General features: G+C 29.6%; 1 protein-coding gene across 7 annotated transcripts in view; it reads left to right on the top strand.

Annotated features, from left to right (window-relative positions):
• Window positions 1-18,786, top strand: part of LOC143255323 (zinc finger protein DPF3-like) — a 49,493-nt gene extending 30,707 nt beyond the window's left edge. For 3 of the 7 annotated variants that reach the window (XM_076510832.1, XM_076510805.1, XM_076510796.1), the window contains 3 exons: window positions 4,579-4,691; window positions 6,890-6,971; window positions 12,790-18,786. In XM_076510832.1, coding sequence (XP_076366947.1) covers window positions 4,579-4,691; window positions 6,890-6,971; window positions 12,790-12,851 — 257 coding nt within the window. In that variant the 3' untranslated portion in view covers window positions 12,852-18,786. Of the gene's footprint in view, window positions 1-1,348; window positions 1,455-4,578; window positions 4,692-4,882; window positions 6,382-6,866; window positions 6,972-12,789 lie in introns of those variants that run through there. The other 4 variants (XR_013030562.1, XM_076510821.1, XM_076510814.1 and 1 more) reach the window with 4 other exon arrangements.
• Window positions 18,787-19,094: the final 308 nt, after the last annotated feature.

Raw genomic sequence — 19,094 nt, 5'->3', positions numbered from 1 at the left:
AGTGACCTTTCTTGGTTGTGTTTGAGTAGATTAGTATTTTGTAAAATTGTCATATTTCAGTTATAATACATTATATATGATTACACATTTTTATTATTTACAAAGTTCTTAAACTTATTTTTCTTAAAACATAGAACAGTAAATAAAGAAGTATAGAAAACAATTATTTATTCTAGTCACAAACTTTATACTCATTTGTTGCTTTCCATTATTGTTACGCCTTACCAAATTTTGCATGTGAAGAATGTGGAATGAAATAATTTTTTTAGGTTTTATATACATTTATGTTGAAATAACCAAAAATCATAAATTACTATATCAATACCATAAAATTACACTGTAATTTATCAAGCAGCATAACTAAGCTGTATTTGGGTCTAAAAATATATGAAATTTTGAGCTCTCTTCACTTTGAGTCCTACTTTATCAGTTGGAATTTAGAATGAAAATAAAGAATTTGCTGTCAAATACTTCAAGGATGCTGAGAAAACCACTAGGTTGACATTCTGAGCTTTTGTTTATTTATTCATATGTGAATATGAAAGGAGGGGGTGGTGGCCACTGTGTTTGATTCAATAAAAGTTGTGATATCTCAGCAAATAGAAAGTATAGAAGGTATTTATTTCATATTTTAACATTTCAGTATTGGTAATTTGATTTTTGCTATTAGACATCAGATACATCTAATTTGAACCAATGCTACATTCAGCATACTACTTGATATCAGCAAAAATTGATATCTAGATGTTTTTTTAATATGTATTTTTAAGTTAAGAAATTAATTAATGTATAATACTAAAACTTGAATTATAGTCTACAATTTGATACTAAATTTATTAATGTAACTTCATAAAATAGTAGTCCGATAAAATATTGAATTTGGGTAAACAGATATGATGACTTGGCTTTGAGCTGTGACCCATGTCAGTAGGGTTAAGTAATACTTTGTGTTATGTACAAAGGTTGTAAAGATTAACAGTTTTGTAATTATAAATTAAATAACAAAGAACAAACAAATTTGCAAAAACATTAAGTTTAATACCCCAAGTAGTGAGTGTTGTATTTTCAGTTTGATTACTTCATACGTGTCAAAGAAATGTTATAGTTTTATTATTAATGTATAGTTAGAAATATCAAACAGCTATTGATGTGTCCGTGTAAGGAATATTTTCCCTAAAAATATGGAAATTGCAAGTGATGACAAAGTACTAGTATTATTGTATCTCCAAAATGTTAGACTTGCTGATTATAGAAAAAGTAGCATGAGCCATCTAGTGTGATTCAAGAGTGATTACTTTCCATTTTTAACATTGTTTAGCCAAGCAATGGGAAATTTTGTTTGTTTCAGTTATTATTGAAAAGGAATCTCCTAAGGAATACTAATCAACCCCCTTGACCAAAAATCTTAGTGACACTACTGCAGACATATCTTGTTAGGAAGGAAAATTTTAAAGGTGTGAAGCAAGATGAATAAATAGCATGTCATTTACACTTCAGTTATTATTGTATTTTGATTTATATGAAAGATTGTTGAATTTAGTTAATACAAAGTGAACTATGAATCTGAGGGTCCATGGTTTGTCTGCCATTGTTGCAAAATCACATTCATTACTTTGGGGCTGTATGTGCTCTATAAGAATGATGGTCAAACAAGAGTTTGCAGTTGGTGATGTTGACTACATGCATTTTTTTTACTCTGTGAGTTCAAAATTAGAAATGGTTAGTACAGATAGCCCTTATACAGCTTTTTGCTAAGATAGAAATGAAACACACCTACTAAATGATTAGATAATCAGACCACACAGTTCATTTGGAGGGGAATTTTTCCTCAAATATTTTTTTGAAATTTAGAGTTAAAATTAGGTGCCTAATCATTATTTTAACCAGTAAAGTATCACATGTTTAAGAATATTTTAACCCTTATTTCTTAATTATAATTATTACTTCAGAATTATGATTTTTTAAAAATGTGTCATTTCCATTCTCATATATATATATATGTCTGTGTGTGTGTGTGTTTTATTATTGGACTCCAATATCCTACATTACCTTTGCTCACATGGATAGCTATTCTTGTTCAGTCCTGTCCACTATATGCAAAAAGTTTTTTGCATGCCATAGAAGCCTTGAACTCCCACATAATCCATGATTAATGTGGTTCCACTGGATTGCACAAGTATATCATTATGCAAGAACCATCCACCTGATGCATGTGACTCCTCGTATTTGATTCTACCAAGCTGTGTCACTTTATGTGATGATCAAGTGCAGACATTTTTCAATTGCATTCTTTTCACATGTTCATTTAATTTATTTTTCTTTGTGAAGTCTTGATTCATGAATTTACAACAGTTTTCTGTAGCAGTTTCCCACAGTAACTCAGTCTTGTTTATTGATTTTTTTTCACTTTAACTTCTTCACAGTTTAAGATGAATTCTGAAGTTTATGTTTTACAGCTACTGATATTTTTACCACTACTTAGTGCTATTCCTAGGCTTCCTGGTCTGGGGTCTCGACTGATGATTTTTTGGTTATCATTTTTTGGGAAATTGATCATTATGTGTCATTCTTCCTCCAGAAATGTTCAAGTTCCTTCTACACTGTTTGAACAGGGAGGAATTTGATAACCTTCTTTCTGCTATGACTACTGTGCCTTACCATGCCTCTCCTACAGAATCTATGAGGCCGAACTCTGCCTCTTTGGATATTCTTTCTCATGCATTTTGTTTTTTTTTTGTTGTTATTGATTTCATATGATACTGTTTCTTCCATGTCACATGACACCCATCCTTAGAACACCTTATTTTTCTTCTTCTCCTTCATATCAGCATTGATGTTGAGCATTTCTTTTCTTAGCTTAATGCTGATGTTAGCATACCTTGTCCTCCATGGGATTATGATCATTTATGCATTGGCTTATCAGCTGGATGATCAACCCTTTTTTGACTCCTAGCAATTTGAGTCACTTTTGCCAAAGTGGGGGCTGTCTATGAAAACCCTATTAATTTCTCTCATGCCAAGTTTCCCATTTTTGTCTTACTCTTACAGATCTCTTACAGCACTTCTCCAATATATATGTTCTTTCTAAAGCACTTCATTGAGGGCAGGACTAAATGAGAATAGCTATCCTTGTGAGTGGAGGTAAGAACCTATTGGAAACATATTTTCAGTGTGTGAAAATAACTTTCATTTCTTAAATTTGTTGTAAATATTTCATATTTCCTATGTTGTGAAATGCTGTTGTTGATAAATCTTTCAATTGTTCTGGACATTACTTTTCCAAAAATGCATATTCTCATAAGCTGTTTTTATTTCAAGACCACCTTACATCTTTGTTTCTCAATATAGACACATATGCACACTCATTGTTATTTTACAATATTGATCATACTCACGTGAATGGGTGATCTCTCACTTATGATATGTTGACATCATAACTGATCAACATATTTATAATAGTTATTTTACCCTTGATGAAGAAAAGTCCACTTTTTGAAAATGTTCATATTGTTAGATTTTTATGTATCATGATATTAGTGTATGATATACATGTTTCATTTCATTGAAAGCTTGTGAATAGAAAGAAATGCAGTATTGACTTTTTAATGAATAAACTTATTTAAGTGATACAGCACTACTAAGTTTGACCATTGGGATTGATTGGAGAGTGCAAATAATGACTGGTGTATCTGAATGAGATTGGTTGAAACGAAAGTCTACAAAAAATGGAATGGATGAAGTCGAGGTTTATTATCAAATTAGAACATTATATGGTGATACATGAATGTATGAGTGAAGTGTTAAGCCTTAGATAATTCCATATTGATTTTGTGGATTGTTGATATTTGGTGCTGGTAAGCCAGTTTATTTTTGACTTCTATCTACACATCTGTTGTATGTGTATTTACATATACAAAAAAATCTTTTGTATTTTGTTAATGAACTAAATGTTTTTATTATTATCATTTTGTTTAAGAGAATCAAAGAAAAACTGTAATTTCAACAAAACAGTATAAAATTTTGCCCATTAAAGTAGTAAACTAGTGTAAAAATATCTGGTTTAATTATGTTTTCTTCAAAATAATGGGTGTGTGATTTCCTGTAATAGACTGTTTTTGGATAGGCCTGAGTGTATTTTGGTATTTAGCACATTAAACTGGGTCCCTGAAGTTCTCATATTTAAGATGTGGGTACATATAAGAATGACAGTCAATCTTACTGTTTGGTTTAGAGTAACCACTTGAGGTAGCAGGTACTTCTGATGGTTAACTTCACTCTCTTCAGTTCAAAATCATGGTTAACTATACCTGAATCATTGGGGTATCTGATGTGACCATTTCACCCATGGTTTATATTAAATGCTATTCAGATTAAGGTTTTTAAACTAGCTAATTGGAAGTAATAATAACTTATCATAGACTTATCCAGAAGTATTACTTTTTATTAAAAGAACTTCAATATAAAAATTCAATATCTGAGAAAGGTCACCAGAAGAAACTTGTACTTTGTGCTTCTTTCATCCTAGTTGCTAACATTGAGAAATGACTTTATGTATTAATTTGATCTTTGGTTCATTAGCTCATCCCACTTGTCTGCAGTTCACTCCCAACATGACAGCTTCAGTGAAACAGTATCGTTGGCAGTGCATTGAATGCAAATCATGTGGTTTGTGTGGAACCTCAGACAATGATGTAAGTGTTTATCATACATGATATTTAGCAGTTTTTAGTAATCTGTACATATCTTGCCATGTTTATATCTTACATATTTGTAATTCATACTTTTATAAGTTTAATTACAAAAGTTTTATTGCATATTTTTCTACAGCACTGTGCACAAGTTTTTAGGAGAATAAAATATTTTGTCATTCTTTCCATTTTAGGTTGCCAATTCTTCCTTACCATTACAGAATGTAAATTTTAACACTGTGGTAATGTTTCACTGATTGCTGTTGACGAATGAGCCAATGTGAGAATATTCAAAATCCTTTAGAATTTCTGTATACTTGTACCAATAATGTGACAGAATGAGACAGGTAAATTTGAAAATAGGAAAGGAAGAGGCATAACATTTTAACTCAGTGATACTGATGTTAAGTTTCTTCATTTATGCAGTCTTCAGTAGAAAAGCAAGACTACCACTGATCTAGAGCATGAGAAAAATGACTATGTACCAAATGATGGAGAAGTGTCCAGATCTGTGGTACCAAAACAACTCAATGAGAATGGAATATTTCATGTGTAACAGTTAAAGAACGTTTACTTTGATCTCCAGATATTGTCAAGAGACTTAAATTAGTTAAAAAGTAGAAAACTGGAATATGAGTTATTGGAAAAGGGTGTTATTGGTGGATGAGTTTAAGTTTGAAATATTTGGTTCAAAGCATAAGTTGTATGTCTGACAGAAAAAAGGTAAAAGATGCCTCGATGCATAACACTTACCATAAAGCAGGAGGGAAACAGTGTGATGGCTTGAGGTTGTTTTTGTGCTAAGGTAGCAGGAAATATTAGCAAAATAGATGGAATAGTGGATTAATGCAAGTAACAGCAGATACTGATCTGCCATGGCTTACCCAGTGGTTTGTGTGTTATTGGTAAAGAATTTTACTACCAAGAAGGTAATGACCTCAAGCACTCATCCAACTTATGTAGAAGTTACTTAGCTAAGAAAGAAACTGCTGGAGTCATTCAAATGATGCAATGATTTCAACCCCATTGAGGAGACTTGGGATTTGATAGCTTAAAACTTGACAAATCAAAAAAGACTTCCAAATTGAAAAAATATGGGAGTGTGTGAAAGACACTTGGAGTCAACTCCAAAGGACGCTTTAATTAAATATGTTACAACAATGCCTGAAAGACTATCTGCAGTTATTAGAGCAAAAGGGGACACACAAAATATTAACTGTTTGCTAAACTCAAGCACTTCCACTAAGTTTCTGTTGTACTAAATATGAAGATTAACAAAATTTTGATGTTTCACTTGTGGTGTTTACCTCCCATTGTTCTTGAAAAGCGGTCTGAAATCTAATTTTTGACAGTCTTAACACTTTTGCATAGTACTGTATGTTTATGTTTTCTTTATCGTGTTATATTATTTAATTAATATAAATGGTCTGTAAACAGCAAAAATCTCAAAATAACTTTTTAGTATTAAACTTAAAAAACCTGTATTTAAATATGAAAAACTTCAATAAGATGCTGTCTAAGTCCATGTCCATTTAAAGGAAAATAGAGGAAGAGAAGAAAACCACGATCCATTGGCTGTGGTGCGAAAAAAACATTTTATATCACATTTTTCCAAATTGTAAAGAAATATAAAATGCTTCCCAAGATAATTTGCAACTGAATAGTCAGATTAAGAAAACTGTTAATTGCAAAGGTAATTCTGTTTATTAAACACAACATTTTGTTGAGATATAAGCATGCTTTACTAGAATTGTTGCACAAATAATTTTTTTTTTGTAAATAATGTTATGTTGATCAGCATGTGGAAAGTAATTTAATTTTTTACAATATTCATCTCAGTATTTTAGATTTCTCGTAATGTTTAGTACAGGGTTTCCATAAAGTCTGGAGACATAGGACAGTTTTGTCAGTGCCACTTTTATCCCTTAAGATTTCTACCTGTAATTAAAAAAAATAAATTTGGGCATTATAAATATCATTAATAAATAATTGTACTTAAGTCATAATAAACAACAACTTTAAGTCATTTTCCTGTTTTTCTAAACTTTATGGACATCCTGTTGTGTTATTTGAGTTGCTATGGTTTGGTATATAAAAATTATTAATAAAGTTAATAAATTTAACTTTTGAGTATATGTTTCATGTAATATTTGTATGTAAACACTTGTAATTTTAAAGCAGATGACTACTATTTCTGGTAGGACCAGCTTTTGTTTTGTGATGACTGTGACAGAGGATACCATATGTACTGCTTGAATCCTCCTTTGTCAAATCCTCCAGAAGGTAAGTCAGTTCCTGCTGTATTTCATGTATGTTTAGTGTTTTCTCAATGCTTCAAAGTTTAGTCTAAGAGACCATTTATTATACAGTTTTAGGGATCCAACTGAAAAGTTAGGGGTCCTTGCACTGAGCTCTTCAAGATTAGCTTTTGAGGTAAAGTGTATAACACTATTTTTTGTTTATTGGTGCTTGTATTTTTTGCAAAAGATGACTGTGGTTTGATGTCACATGGTGATATGATTAGTGCCAAAATGACTCATATTTTGCTTAATTGATTATGTTTTATTATGTAAAATGAAAACACTTTTCATATTTTCTCACTTAAAAAGATTCAGTGTTGTGCACTTGGTGTTTCAAGGCAGAGGATGAATATTGAGTGGATATTTTAACCATTAATTTGTACTGTATTCTTAAACACTATCTTGCTTATTCTGTGTTTTGGTATGAGGGGACATAAAAAGAGCAACTTGCAAATAATAGAAATAGCAGGTTAATAAATACATAACCTTCTGGTCTTTGAAAGTGTTGAGATCAAAAACCCTGAAACATGGGTTAATGTGGCATAAAAGCTGAGTCAGAAGTTGAGGTTGATTCTGTGCAGACCAACAGTCAATAATGAAAAGAATTTAAGATAAATTTTATTTTAGAAACCCTTTCAAACACTCTGTTGAAAACTTGTACTTTAGGGTTTCTTGTAAGTATTGCAGCTAGAAATAATATCAAGGGTAATAATTTTTTAAAATCCAGGTCAATTTAGATTTAACAAAAACAAATATCCCTCTACTTAGAATATTGTAAGCAAAGAAATGCTGCTTCTGGTGTATGTGTGTGAGGAAGTTTTTGTTGTTATTGTTTTTAGTCATAAATGTACTTGTATGTGTGTTATTGAATTTTGAGCTACAACAGTACAAAGTGTAACTGGTACATTATGTACTGCGATTACATGAACAAGAAATTTAGTTTATTTCAACATAATATTTTTTCTGTGTAACAAAAAAGTCTAAGGTTACATTAATTGGGTAATTTGTATTTTAGGTAAGCAGTAATGGAAAATTAATATTGTAAAGTTATGGCTTTCACATCATCACAAATTGTGTTTCATATTTTTTGTAACAAGACATTGCTTACTACTGATACTGTTGGACTAGCAACATGAAGTGTACAGATTAGCAATGCCCAATGTGCAAAGCAGTTTTTCTCTGTAACAAAGAAAGAAATTTGTTACACTGATGTGTGTTTAAAAAACACAAACTTATTTGTATGACTTTAAAATGTTTGTTTCTTAACAGTAAACAAAACGAACTGTGATTGTGCATATGTTGGTGAAAGATTGTGAGTAAAAATTACAAAGATTAGACATAGTTTACTTTTCACCATGGAAAAATGCTGACATACCTATAAAAGTTGATGTATGAAGTGTGTTAAAAAAAAAAGAAATAGGAGTTTATTTTGTGTACACTGGATAATATAGTTCATAGTTCAATATGTGTCCTTATCAGTGGTATCAAATGTAGTATTCTTCCTTGATGCGTGATGACGAGAAAACCCACTTGTATAGAAAATAATATATGTTAAAAAAACGGCTTTTTTTTTTTACATATATAATCTTCCTTAATGCTCTGAGTATAACACAAATACAAAGTAGCAACTGTGAGGGACTTTGGTTATGACTACATTGTGTTTGTCAGTTTCTTAATGGAAAAGCTGTGCCTGTTTACTACACTATGACATTGACAAAGCTTGTACATGATCTGTGTATGACACATTTCTACATTGAAGTTGGAAATGTTTTGAATCATGTCTAACTATTAGTACTATTTTCCCCATTATAAGTAGTAAATAACCTGAGGAACATGTGGCTAACAACATTAAACTATTAAATTACACTACCCATGAGCTACTCTGAGCTGCTTGCATGTGTGTATTGTGAATTTTTTTATTATATTACTGTTATTTATTTTACTTAATCTAACTTAAACAAATAAATATGAAAAACAGGAAATAATGTCCTTACCTTGGCCTTTTTTTTATTTTGTATTGACTCAGTGACACTTAACCATGCATTTTTTATACTAATGCACCAAAGAAAATAGAATAATAACAGGCAAAAAGTAGACAATGTCCAATAACTATCCCAGTTCTTTTGGTTTTCCAACTTTGCTATGAGACTGTTACAAATTCATCCAAGCAGTCAGTGTGTTTCAACAAAACTTGTACTGAAAGAGGAATTAACATTTTTCTGTACAGAAAACAACATAATGTAATATGTCATTTGATTGATGAAACCTTGGCTTTCTATTGGTTAAAATAATATTGTATTAAACATAAGAGACAACTGCTGACAAATCCTAAAAGAAAAGATGTGACAGATGGGTGTGGCAAGATGGATCTGATCTTCTATTTGATAGTTATCTAAGTAAATAAAATTAAAGCTATGAAAATTGTACTTTATCTAAATGATGTAAAAATTATAAGTAATTTAAATTTTCTACTTCTTGAAGGTAAACAAGTTAGAGAAGTGTGGATGTCTAGAGAAAGAAATGTCTCATTTCTCACACTAGGGAAATTCAGTCTTTTTTTTTAAATATTGCCTTATAATATAAGAAATTAAAACTTGTATACTATTAAAATATAAGTTATTATGTATTATTTTATGCTATACTAATTGGTATTATTAAATCTTGAATGTAACTCACTAAAAACTTTGTGACATGCAGAGTAAATGATGCCCATGGTGAGAGGGATAATTACTGCTGTAAAGTCACTAGGCACTTTCTTCTTCAAATAATCATATAATCCACTTTGTGAAGGGAGTGATGAGGTCTCACCAAAAAATAAAAATAAATTAATTAATATAAAAAACAATTTGTGGAAATCTTGTTCAATTGCAATATCTGCAGGTCACTTCCTTTTTAGGTTAATAATTGTTGCATTAGTTTGTGGTGGCTGAGGTGTTTGATATTTTTGTATTTCTTGCAGTTTTGAAGTTGTTTTTTATATAAATTAAATGTATGGTAGAATTAAATATTAGGATTTGAAGCTGAATAAAAGTTCTATTAGATTAAAAACATATCATCTACAGTTCTTTTATTAATGGCTATCTTTACAAAGAGTTAAGATTTTTAGTGCTAGATTTAATTGCTTTAATGTTTTAAAATGATAAATGTTTAAAAAAATGCTAAAAATGTTTGCTAATTGCTAATCAAGTTCAATATTGTATAGCAGTTTTTATTAATCAAATTCACCAAACTATTTTGTTCCTTGGAACTGGTATGATGCTCATACAATGATACAGGAAACGTATTTAACCCCTTTGCTGCAGGCTTGGTATAATATACACTAATTCGTCTACACATTTCCACATGTTAAGTATTTGAACTATAACTTTTGATACAGCATATGTATCTTCACAAAATTTTGTAGACTTTTAGTAAGTATTACAGGTATTTTGTATTCAGAAAAATCATGTTTTAGTGAAATATTTCACTGAAGATTTGTTTGTGAAAATAGTGTTTTGTTACCAGTCTGAGTACAAAGTGATTTCATGTTATGATTAAAAACTTTGTCTCAAAAATATCTAAAACCTCCTAACTGCATTTCAAACGTTTGTTTTTAGCAAAGCTTTATATTTTGTTATTACTTTACTCTATGTGGGGTCTGTCACTTAACCAAACTTGTATCCATCATAAAAAATTAGGAAACAAATAAAATTGTTTTTTCTTTTGTGCTAGAATGACTACATATTATAACACAAAAAAGAGGTTTAGTCTAAGTAGCTTAAGTGTCATAATGCTATATATTTACATATACATTTATTTTTATTATATTGACCTACCAGTCATTCCTACTTAATATTAAATAGCTTGCATTGACGCAGTGCACATGCACTCAGGTCAGTATCCAGTAATATAAAACTGATCTCTAATCTTCCCTGTGTTGGCTATGTTCTGGTGGACTAGTATTTTGTAATATACAGTCACATTTCAATTAATATACACTATGCATATGTATATAGATTATTAATATTTAGAAATAAATTATTAAACTTATTTTTCTTAAAATGTAGAACAATAAATTAAGAATTAAAGCAAACAATCATCTCTTTTCATTATGACTTTTGTACTTGGTTGCTAAGCCTTTTAAAATTTCACATATGGAGGATATAAAAAAAATTGTTTAGGTGTTATATGTGCGGTTGAATAACCAAAAAATTCAAATAATTACTCTAGTACCATAGAATTCCACTATAATTTATTAAGCTTAGTAACTAAGATTTATTCCAATTTTTAAAAAAATGTGAAACTTCGAGCAGACTAAAGACAACACTTACCTCATTGAAATCTTGGATTGAAAGAACATTGTAGGATTTTCAAAGATTGTTTGTTTTGGAATTTCGCACAAAGCTACTCGAGGGCTATCTGTGCTAGCCGTCCCTAATTTAGCAGTGTAAGACTAGAGGGAAGGCAGCTAGTCATCACCACCCACCGCCAACTCTTGGGCTACTCTTTTTACCAACGAATAGTGGGATTGACCGTCACATTATAATGCCCACACGGCTGGGAGGGCGAGCATGTTTAGCGCGACGCGGGCGCGAACCCGCGACCATAGGATTACGAGTCGCACGCCTTACCCGCTAGGCCATGCCGGGCCTTTCAAAGATTAAAATGGTGGGGAAAACTACTCTTGGAACATTCTAAGCTGCTGATTGGTTATTCACATGTCATGAAGTAAGTGTATATACGGGACCATTTCATAAAATGAAAAGAACTGAACAAGGCTACTGTTTATGATTCAGTACATAAGTCATATCTTAGTAAAATAAAAAGATATGAGGTTCTCATTATATATTCTAGCTTGATAATATTAGTAATTTCAGTTCCTAATTTGTATGAAACTACAGATTTATTATTTTGACATCACAAACATTTAATTTTAAGTGGAGCTGCATTCAATACACCACATGACTTACTAAAATCTAAATGTAGGTGAATTATTTTAATATTTACTTTTAAATTAAGAAATTAACTCATATCTAATATAATAAAGTTTGAATTATAATCTACAGTTTGATTTCAAACTTGACATAAGTTCATAAAATAGTAGTTCAATAAAATTTTGAATGCAAGTTAACAAAGGGGATATCGCTTTTGAACCCTGACCCATTGTGAAAGGGCTAACCAGACTGTGTTGTGAAGTGATATTTGGTTTGCCACATCCACATTTTTTAACAGTGTCTGTTGGCTGTAATCTGACATGAATTGTATATATGAAATAAAATTTCATTTCTTTTCTGGATACATTAAAGAAATCAGTTTTATTTCAGAATTATGTATTTGCAATAAAGAACCATACTATAGAAATTATGATGTATTTTGGGACATTTGAATTATTTACTGATTATTTTGTTTTGAAGCTGACTGACAGTAAATATATAAGAGTTTGTGGTTGGTCTGGCTCATAAAGGTGTTTAGAAATGATTTGTATGTGTATGTCTGGCTTATTCTTGAAATTATAGGGTTCTAGTCCATGGTATTGACACTTGTGAAATTTGTGAAACATACATTTAAATATGAAGTTCTTTGCTTTTTTTTCATTCATTTTCTCCTAGAAAATAAAAAAAAAATTAAAAGATGTGTACAAGTATATATATATATATTGTACACAGTGATTCAAAGAGTATTATTGTAACATTTGCAAGTATATTACAATTTCCTTCAGTAAAAAAAGAATTAGTAATTTTTAAAATAAATAAACAGCAAGAATGCTTGTTAGTTTAGATACTAGTTCTGATTATTTATCATTTACTATTTATGTTTTACAGGGTCTTGGAGCTGCCATTTGTGTATTGAAGAATATCATGGAGGAAGAATACAGATGGGATAATAAAGATTTTTCCTTTACATATTGTAGAATAAAGAATGTTGCTGTAAGAAACTTGTTTTTTTGGAAATTAGAATATTCAAAAAATTTTGACATCTCTTCTTGTTAGTGTTCTCTTCTTGTGTTTCTTAGTTGATAGAATTAGGTAATTTTTAAACTGGCACCTGTGTTACATTTTAAAGTCAGTTTTAATTTATTATCTAGGATTCTTCATTATAACTTACTAGTTCAAGGATAGATCATTGTCAGCTTACTTAGAGGTGCACTGCTAACTGGAAAGTAAATAATTTGTTTTATATTCAACAAAATTTGTAAGTTTGCTGATGTTTCTAGTAAATAATATCAGATTAGATCTTAAAAAAACATTTTTTTTTGTCTATTAACTTCCTAGATATGCTTGGTAATTGTGAATAACATTAGTCTAGTGAAAGAAAGATAAAAATGTTCCCTGTTGACTCAAGATGAATGTTTCCTAAGAAAATGCATGATTAAGTTTTATATATATATATTGTTAATATGATGTAATTGTGCATATTTTCTGTGTTTAAAACAACATTGTTATTGATAACATAAGTTCTTAACAATTATAACATTAACACTACTATTTGAAAACTAAGGCTGCTAAGTTCCACCTTTGCAGTAAAATATTAAGGAGTTTATGCCTCAGCATCAAAGTGGTTTTGTATTTTACAGTGTTAAATATGATAATGATAAATATTATCCATTTTATTCAGTTTTTGTTTTAATTATTTTAAGTAGTATATTATCATTTAAAAACTTTCATGTGTTTTTAAAAATTGTGGTGTTAATGTTTAGACATTCATGTCTATGGAGTTAACAGCATTTATTTTATTTTTTAATTGTTAAATGTAACAATAAAAAGTGTGTGTGTGTGTGTACATACATACACACTGTTGTTACAAAGTGAGAATGTTTTAAAATGTTATTACCATTCTTTTTGTGACCTTTAAGGCCATCTATAAGTTTTTGATATTAAAAAAATTTACTAAAGTATGTTTCATTTTTTTCAGTTATACTTTGAAAAAATGTTTTATTTAATCAAAGAAAAATACTCGAACATTTTATTTGACACTGTCATCATACAGTTTTGAAAGTTCTGCATTTGAGTAATCTTGGATGATTACTTGTGTTGTTATAGTTATAGGAACTTATGAGTGAAGGAAGAATGTAATATGTGAAACACACTATTTTATGTTCATACATGAATGTTTATTCACATTAATGTTATTATCAGCTTTGTATTGTCAAACAGTGTTGGTTATGTGTATATTATTAGATTACTGTTTATATGTTCCTATATATACTACTAGGTGTGTGTGTATGTATGAAACCCAATATTGATGGTAATGATATATCTTAGTGTTTGTATCAAAACAATTTTGTATTGTAGAGAGTGTCAAAAACTAAATATTTACATAAATTATGTTAAACTGTAATATTTTCTACCAAATCATGAAGGAAAAATGCAATAAGAATTGCACACCTTTCAGACAAAAAAACATTTTTTAGTCAAATTTTGCTGTATTAATAGATTTCTGATATATGAGAGCATAGAACAATTAAAAAGAAAAGAATTGGGCTTACTAAAACTTGTGGTACAAAGCAAAAACTAATAGTTCACTTAAATGCCAGCAGTCATGAAATTAGTGTTTGTTTAACAAAAAATATTTTGAAATTTTAGAACAAATGACTTTTACTAAAAGTTAAAATACTTCTTGTATGAATATTGAGAAACTAGAATGCTAAATCTTTATTTTATGTAAAACCTACCAAACATACATTATAATTATCTAAGTGTGTTTGAAAGTAGTTGGCAATGAAATAATAAAATTGTATCATGAATAAGAATTAAAAAAGTGACAGAATTTATCATTAATCAGCCTATGATTGATTAATCACCTGTGATTGTTTGAATTATAGAAACTTAGTAGAAAGTATAAACTATAAATTTAAAATGTGTGGTAGAATATAATGAGAAAATTTAATGTGGTATGTGTTTATTTTATTTCCAAAGCTATGTGTTAAATGTATTTTGAAGTAAGAAGAAAACAGTAGTCTTGGTTTCTTATGTTACTGACAGAGAATACTATCTTCAGCTAACTCATTTGTATTACATTCACACTTATAAGACAGACTGCTGGAAACAAAAACTTAAAAGTTTTAAAAAAGTTGTGTTTTTCTCTGCACAGTAGAGTGTGAGTGTTATAAATATCAAACTGATAGTGTTATAATTCACTGTATGTTGACGTTCTGCTGTGTGGTAAGATTATCGTTTCTAAAACAAGTATTTTTTTCTTTTTTTTATATCACTATCAGCTTTGTAAACAGGTTTTAATTTGGGACTTTGTAAGATATGCAAGATTTGCATCAAACACTTACAACCTGCCACTGATTGATAGTGATGGCAATTGATAGTGATGTAAAAAAAGAAAAAAAGAGATGAATGCCTGGCTGTAATATTTGTATGTGTTGTATCTTCTCTGAGCATTTTCTAAGTTGGTTAGTACTGTTGTGTTAAAATTTCAATGAGTGCATGAACTGAAGGTTTTTTATCCTGATGTCTCAGTGACACTAAGTGAAAAAGTCAGCTGTATGACAGGTAATTGGTCTATTTTTGTAAGTCTTTGTAGGATGTATATGCATCATCTGAGGTTTATTATAATGGTGTCAGAATGACACTAAATGAAGAAGTTAGCATTTTAGAATGTTTCAAAAACAATCTGGTTCCTAAATCTTATTAAGTATTTTGGCTTCACACCTATGTATACACTGTAATAGATGTTTGAATGCATAGAGTAATGTGAGGTAGTCTTGACAATAGTGTGATCTATATGTGTATTTTTCTACTTGGCATTTGAAATCTTGATATTTAGGTTGTTACAAGAGTATTAGGATTTACTCTGTGTGTATTTCTAACTAGCCATTCATGTATATTGTACAGAATGATTTTAGTTCTTGAGAATGTTATTTAATGAAAGAATTGTTTTCTTTCTAATGATGTGTATTGTCATACGTAGATATACGTGTATATTGCACAGTGTGAATTATGATGTAATGTATCACTGCAGAGTGTGTCTACAGAAATATTTAGTACTTGTGTTATATTCCTAAATATTTGAAGAGATTTTAGTACAATCTTACAGACATTTTATTTGAAATATTTACTTGGTAAATAACTGTTAACTCTCTCTCTGTGTGTGTATATATATATATATATTTAAATTTTTTGTATTACTCATTTGAAGCTTGTGATGCAGAAAGGACTTGATTGTCTATAATTTCTTGCTCATATGTTAGATCCATTACAGTAATAGATTCTCAGAATTTTTTAACTTTCAAGTATAGAAACTAGAAAAAAAAAACATATTTCAAATGCAAACACAGTAAGACATAATGGAAAAAAAACTTTTTAGAGATCATAGTTAATGGGACAAAAATTCTTTTTTTCTTGTGTTCAATTTTGATTTGTACATTAAGTGGCAAGATAATTGCATTGCACAATTTATTATCCTGTTAGAATAATTCATATTTATTTTCATATTTAAAATGCAAGCGATTGTTAGAAGTGGTAAAGACTTAGTGCTGTTGTAATCAGTTTTTGTGTAAATTGGAATGTTAAGCTGGTTCAGTCATGAGAAGATTTACAGAGTTTGAAATTCATACTCTATATTCAAGTTTTGGGAATGGAGAAGAGATCATGGAAACTTTGCAACAAATATAATGAGTTTGGGAGTATAATTTTCATGTTAGATTACTGTGTTTTTATGGTTCGCTGTTGTTGTTGTTTTTTTTAAGGAAATCCTAAGTAAAATAATGTTGAATATGAACCACTGTTAACTGTAAACGTACTAGTAGAGGAACTGTAGTCATCCTTTTTTTTTTTTTAATTCTAATTGGCGAGTTGAGCTCAAAGGGACATCCAATAGAATTGCTTTTAAATTATTGGTAAACCTTTTTAAAAATCTGTATTTTGTGTCATTTTTATCCGTTGTTATGCTGTGTTCTGTGTATTTGGTTTTGCTTTCTCCCTTTAAATTGTATTGACGTTTTCAAATTTAAGTCTTATGAATGTTTTTCTGGTAAAAGTTACGAATTTTTGTGCTTACTGTTCACGTTTGTTTTTCCCACATGTAGTTAACGTTACAGTAATTAAAGAACTGTTGCCATGATGCCTAAGGTATAACGTTTGTGTACGCGCTAGCTGAAGTCCTCCAGTGGTATTTAAATGTTTCAGCCATATTTATATCAAATCTTAGACTATATATTATCATGATTTTCAAAATGTTGTTGTTTAATAATCAGCATTTATTTGGGGTGTTGTTTGAATTTTTAACTAAATTATTTCTCAAATATAGATGAAATGTACCTTTGTTACTGTTTATACGATTCTAAGTACAATTATGTTATGAAATTATCTACGAGAAATAATAAGTATCGTGCAGCGTTAATAATAACTCATTATTACAGTGTTGCATGTATAAAGAATTCAGCATGAATTAAATACATTTTGGAAACTAAAGGTATGACATTTAAAGAAATATTGACAGGGTTGGAATATCTTAATGATTTATAATAACTTTCAATAGGTCTAAAATTTGTGATAAAAAATCACATAAAATGCAGATGATTTTTGTCACATTCTCATTTTGTGCTTATATCTCATAACAGTTTGTTTAAATATCATTTAAGCCCAACTGATAAGTTATGGGATTGGTCGAAATGCCTCTTTGGTGTGACTTGTGGGAGACAAAAGATAATTTTAAATGCTATTTAAATAAAAAAAAAAAAACATTGCCTCTGACTTTGAACCTAAAATGTACAAAACAACAACAATGTTTAAGAAAAAACACCTGCAATTTACGTGATTTCCTGTCGCAAATTTAAGGCCTATTGGCTTATAATGTTTCGATAGTATGGCATGTAAACCAAAACCTTTCAAATAGTTCGAATAACTTAGTACATATATTCACACTGATAGTTAACAGGGAGTTTTATCAATAAAGTTAAAGGTTTTAGAAAAGTAAGTTTGTAATGAAAAAATAACAATAGTATGGGAAACCTATAAGTTGTGGAGTTTAAACAGATACTTTTCCAGAAACCTATTTCCAACAATAGTATGGGAAACCTATAAGTTGTGGAGTTTAAACAGATACTTTTCCAGAAACCTATTTCCAACAATAGTATGGGAAACCTATAAGTTGTGGAGTTTAAACAGATACTTTTCCAGAAACCTATTTCACATTTTTTGTAAAGAAAATTTATGTACTAACCGAAGAGTCATGGTGAAAGTCATTTTAAATTTATTTGTAAAAGGTGTTTAATTATGAATTGAAGGAATCAGTAACGTGTTATGTCATTTTTATTTACTTCTGGTGTTTAAATAAGTACAACCCTTCACTAAGACTATATATATATGTTAAATAATTTATCTAGGTATTTATAAAATATGAATATTTTGTTTTCGTAACTAATAAAAGCACAAGTATGTTTTATTTTTTACATTTTATCAATATAACTTTTTCAATTAATTGCGAGTGACATTAAAATACTACTAGTATGTATTAAGTATTGTGTACCATTATTTTTCATTAACTTCGATTATAAAATATTGTTTTGTTTGACAAACTAATCTCAGAATGAAATTGTGATAAATATTTTATCTGTTTTGTTCGTTCCGTTACAGAACAGAAATAATGAATTGCTCAACGGATTTTCTAAAGTATTGTGCGTTTGTTCATTTTATAATTGTATTGTGAATTAGTAGTAGTCCTCAAGTAAGTTTACAACTCAAGATGTTCCGATGAGTGTTTCATAGCATAAAAGTTTGGTGGAGCGATGCTTTTATTATTAAGTTCCTTTACCGAGGCAACATGTCCTTTGGTGTTCCTATCTATTGTTCTAATAAATGAAACTGCAGCACTGTTTTCTATGTCTCATTGATTTAACTAGCTACATTAAATTCTAGCTATATAAAAATAAATAGAAACATTATAAAAGACGGGAGTTTCCATTGAAATACAGAACGAATTCTTTGGGTTAAAATAGGAATCTAGTGTTAGAAATAAAATATCATGGGTATATGTGACTTGGAAATTCGTGGATTAAATTTTGAACCTTCGAAATTAAGAACTAACACATTTAAAACTGAAAACTTCATTAATTACACTTAACGTATTTACAAGAGATGTCTCTCAGTTATATGAATGCTTCAAGGTTTAAAAAGCT

This window comes from Tachypleus tridentatus, chromosome 1 (genome assembly GCF_004210375.1).
Source record: "Tachypleus tridentatus isolate NWPU-2018 chromosome 1, ASM421037v1, whole genome shotgun sequence".
NCBI lineage: Eukaryota > Metazoa > Arthropoda > Merostomata > Xiphosura > Limulidae > Tachypleus > Tachypleus tridentatus.
The sequence above is the reverse complement of the archived record's forward strand: the minus strand, read 5'-3'. Positions and strand labels throughout refer to the sequence as shown.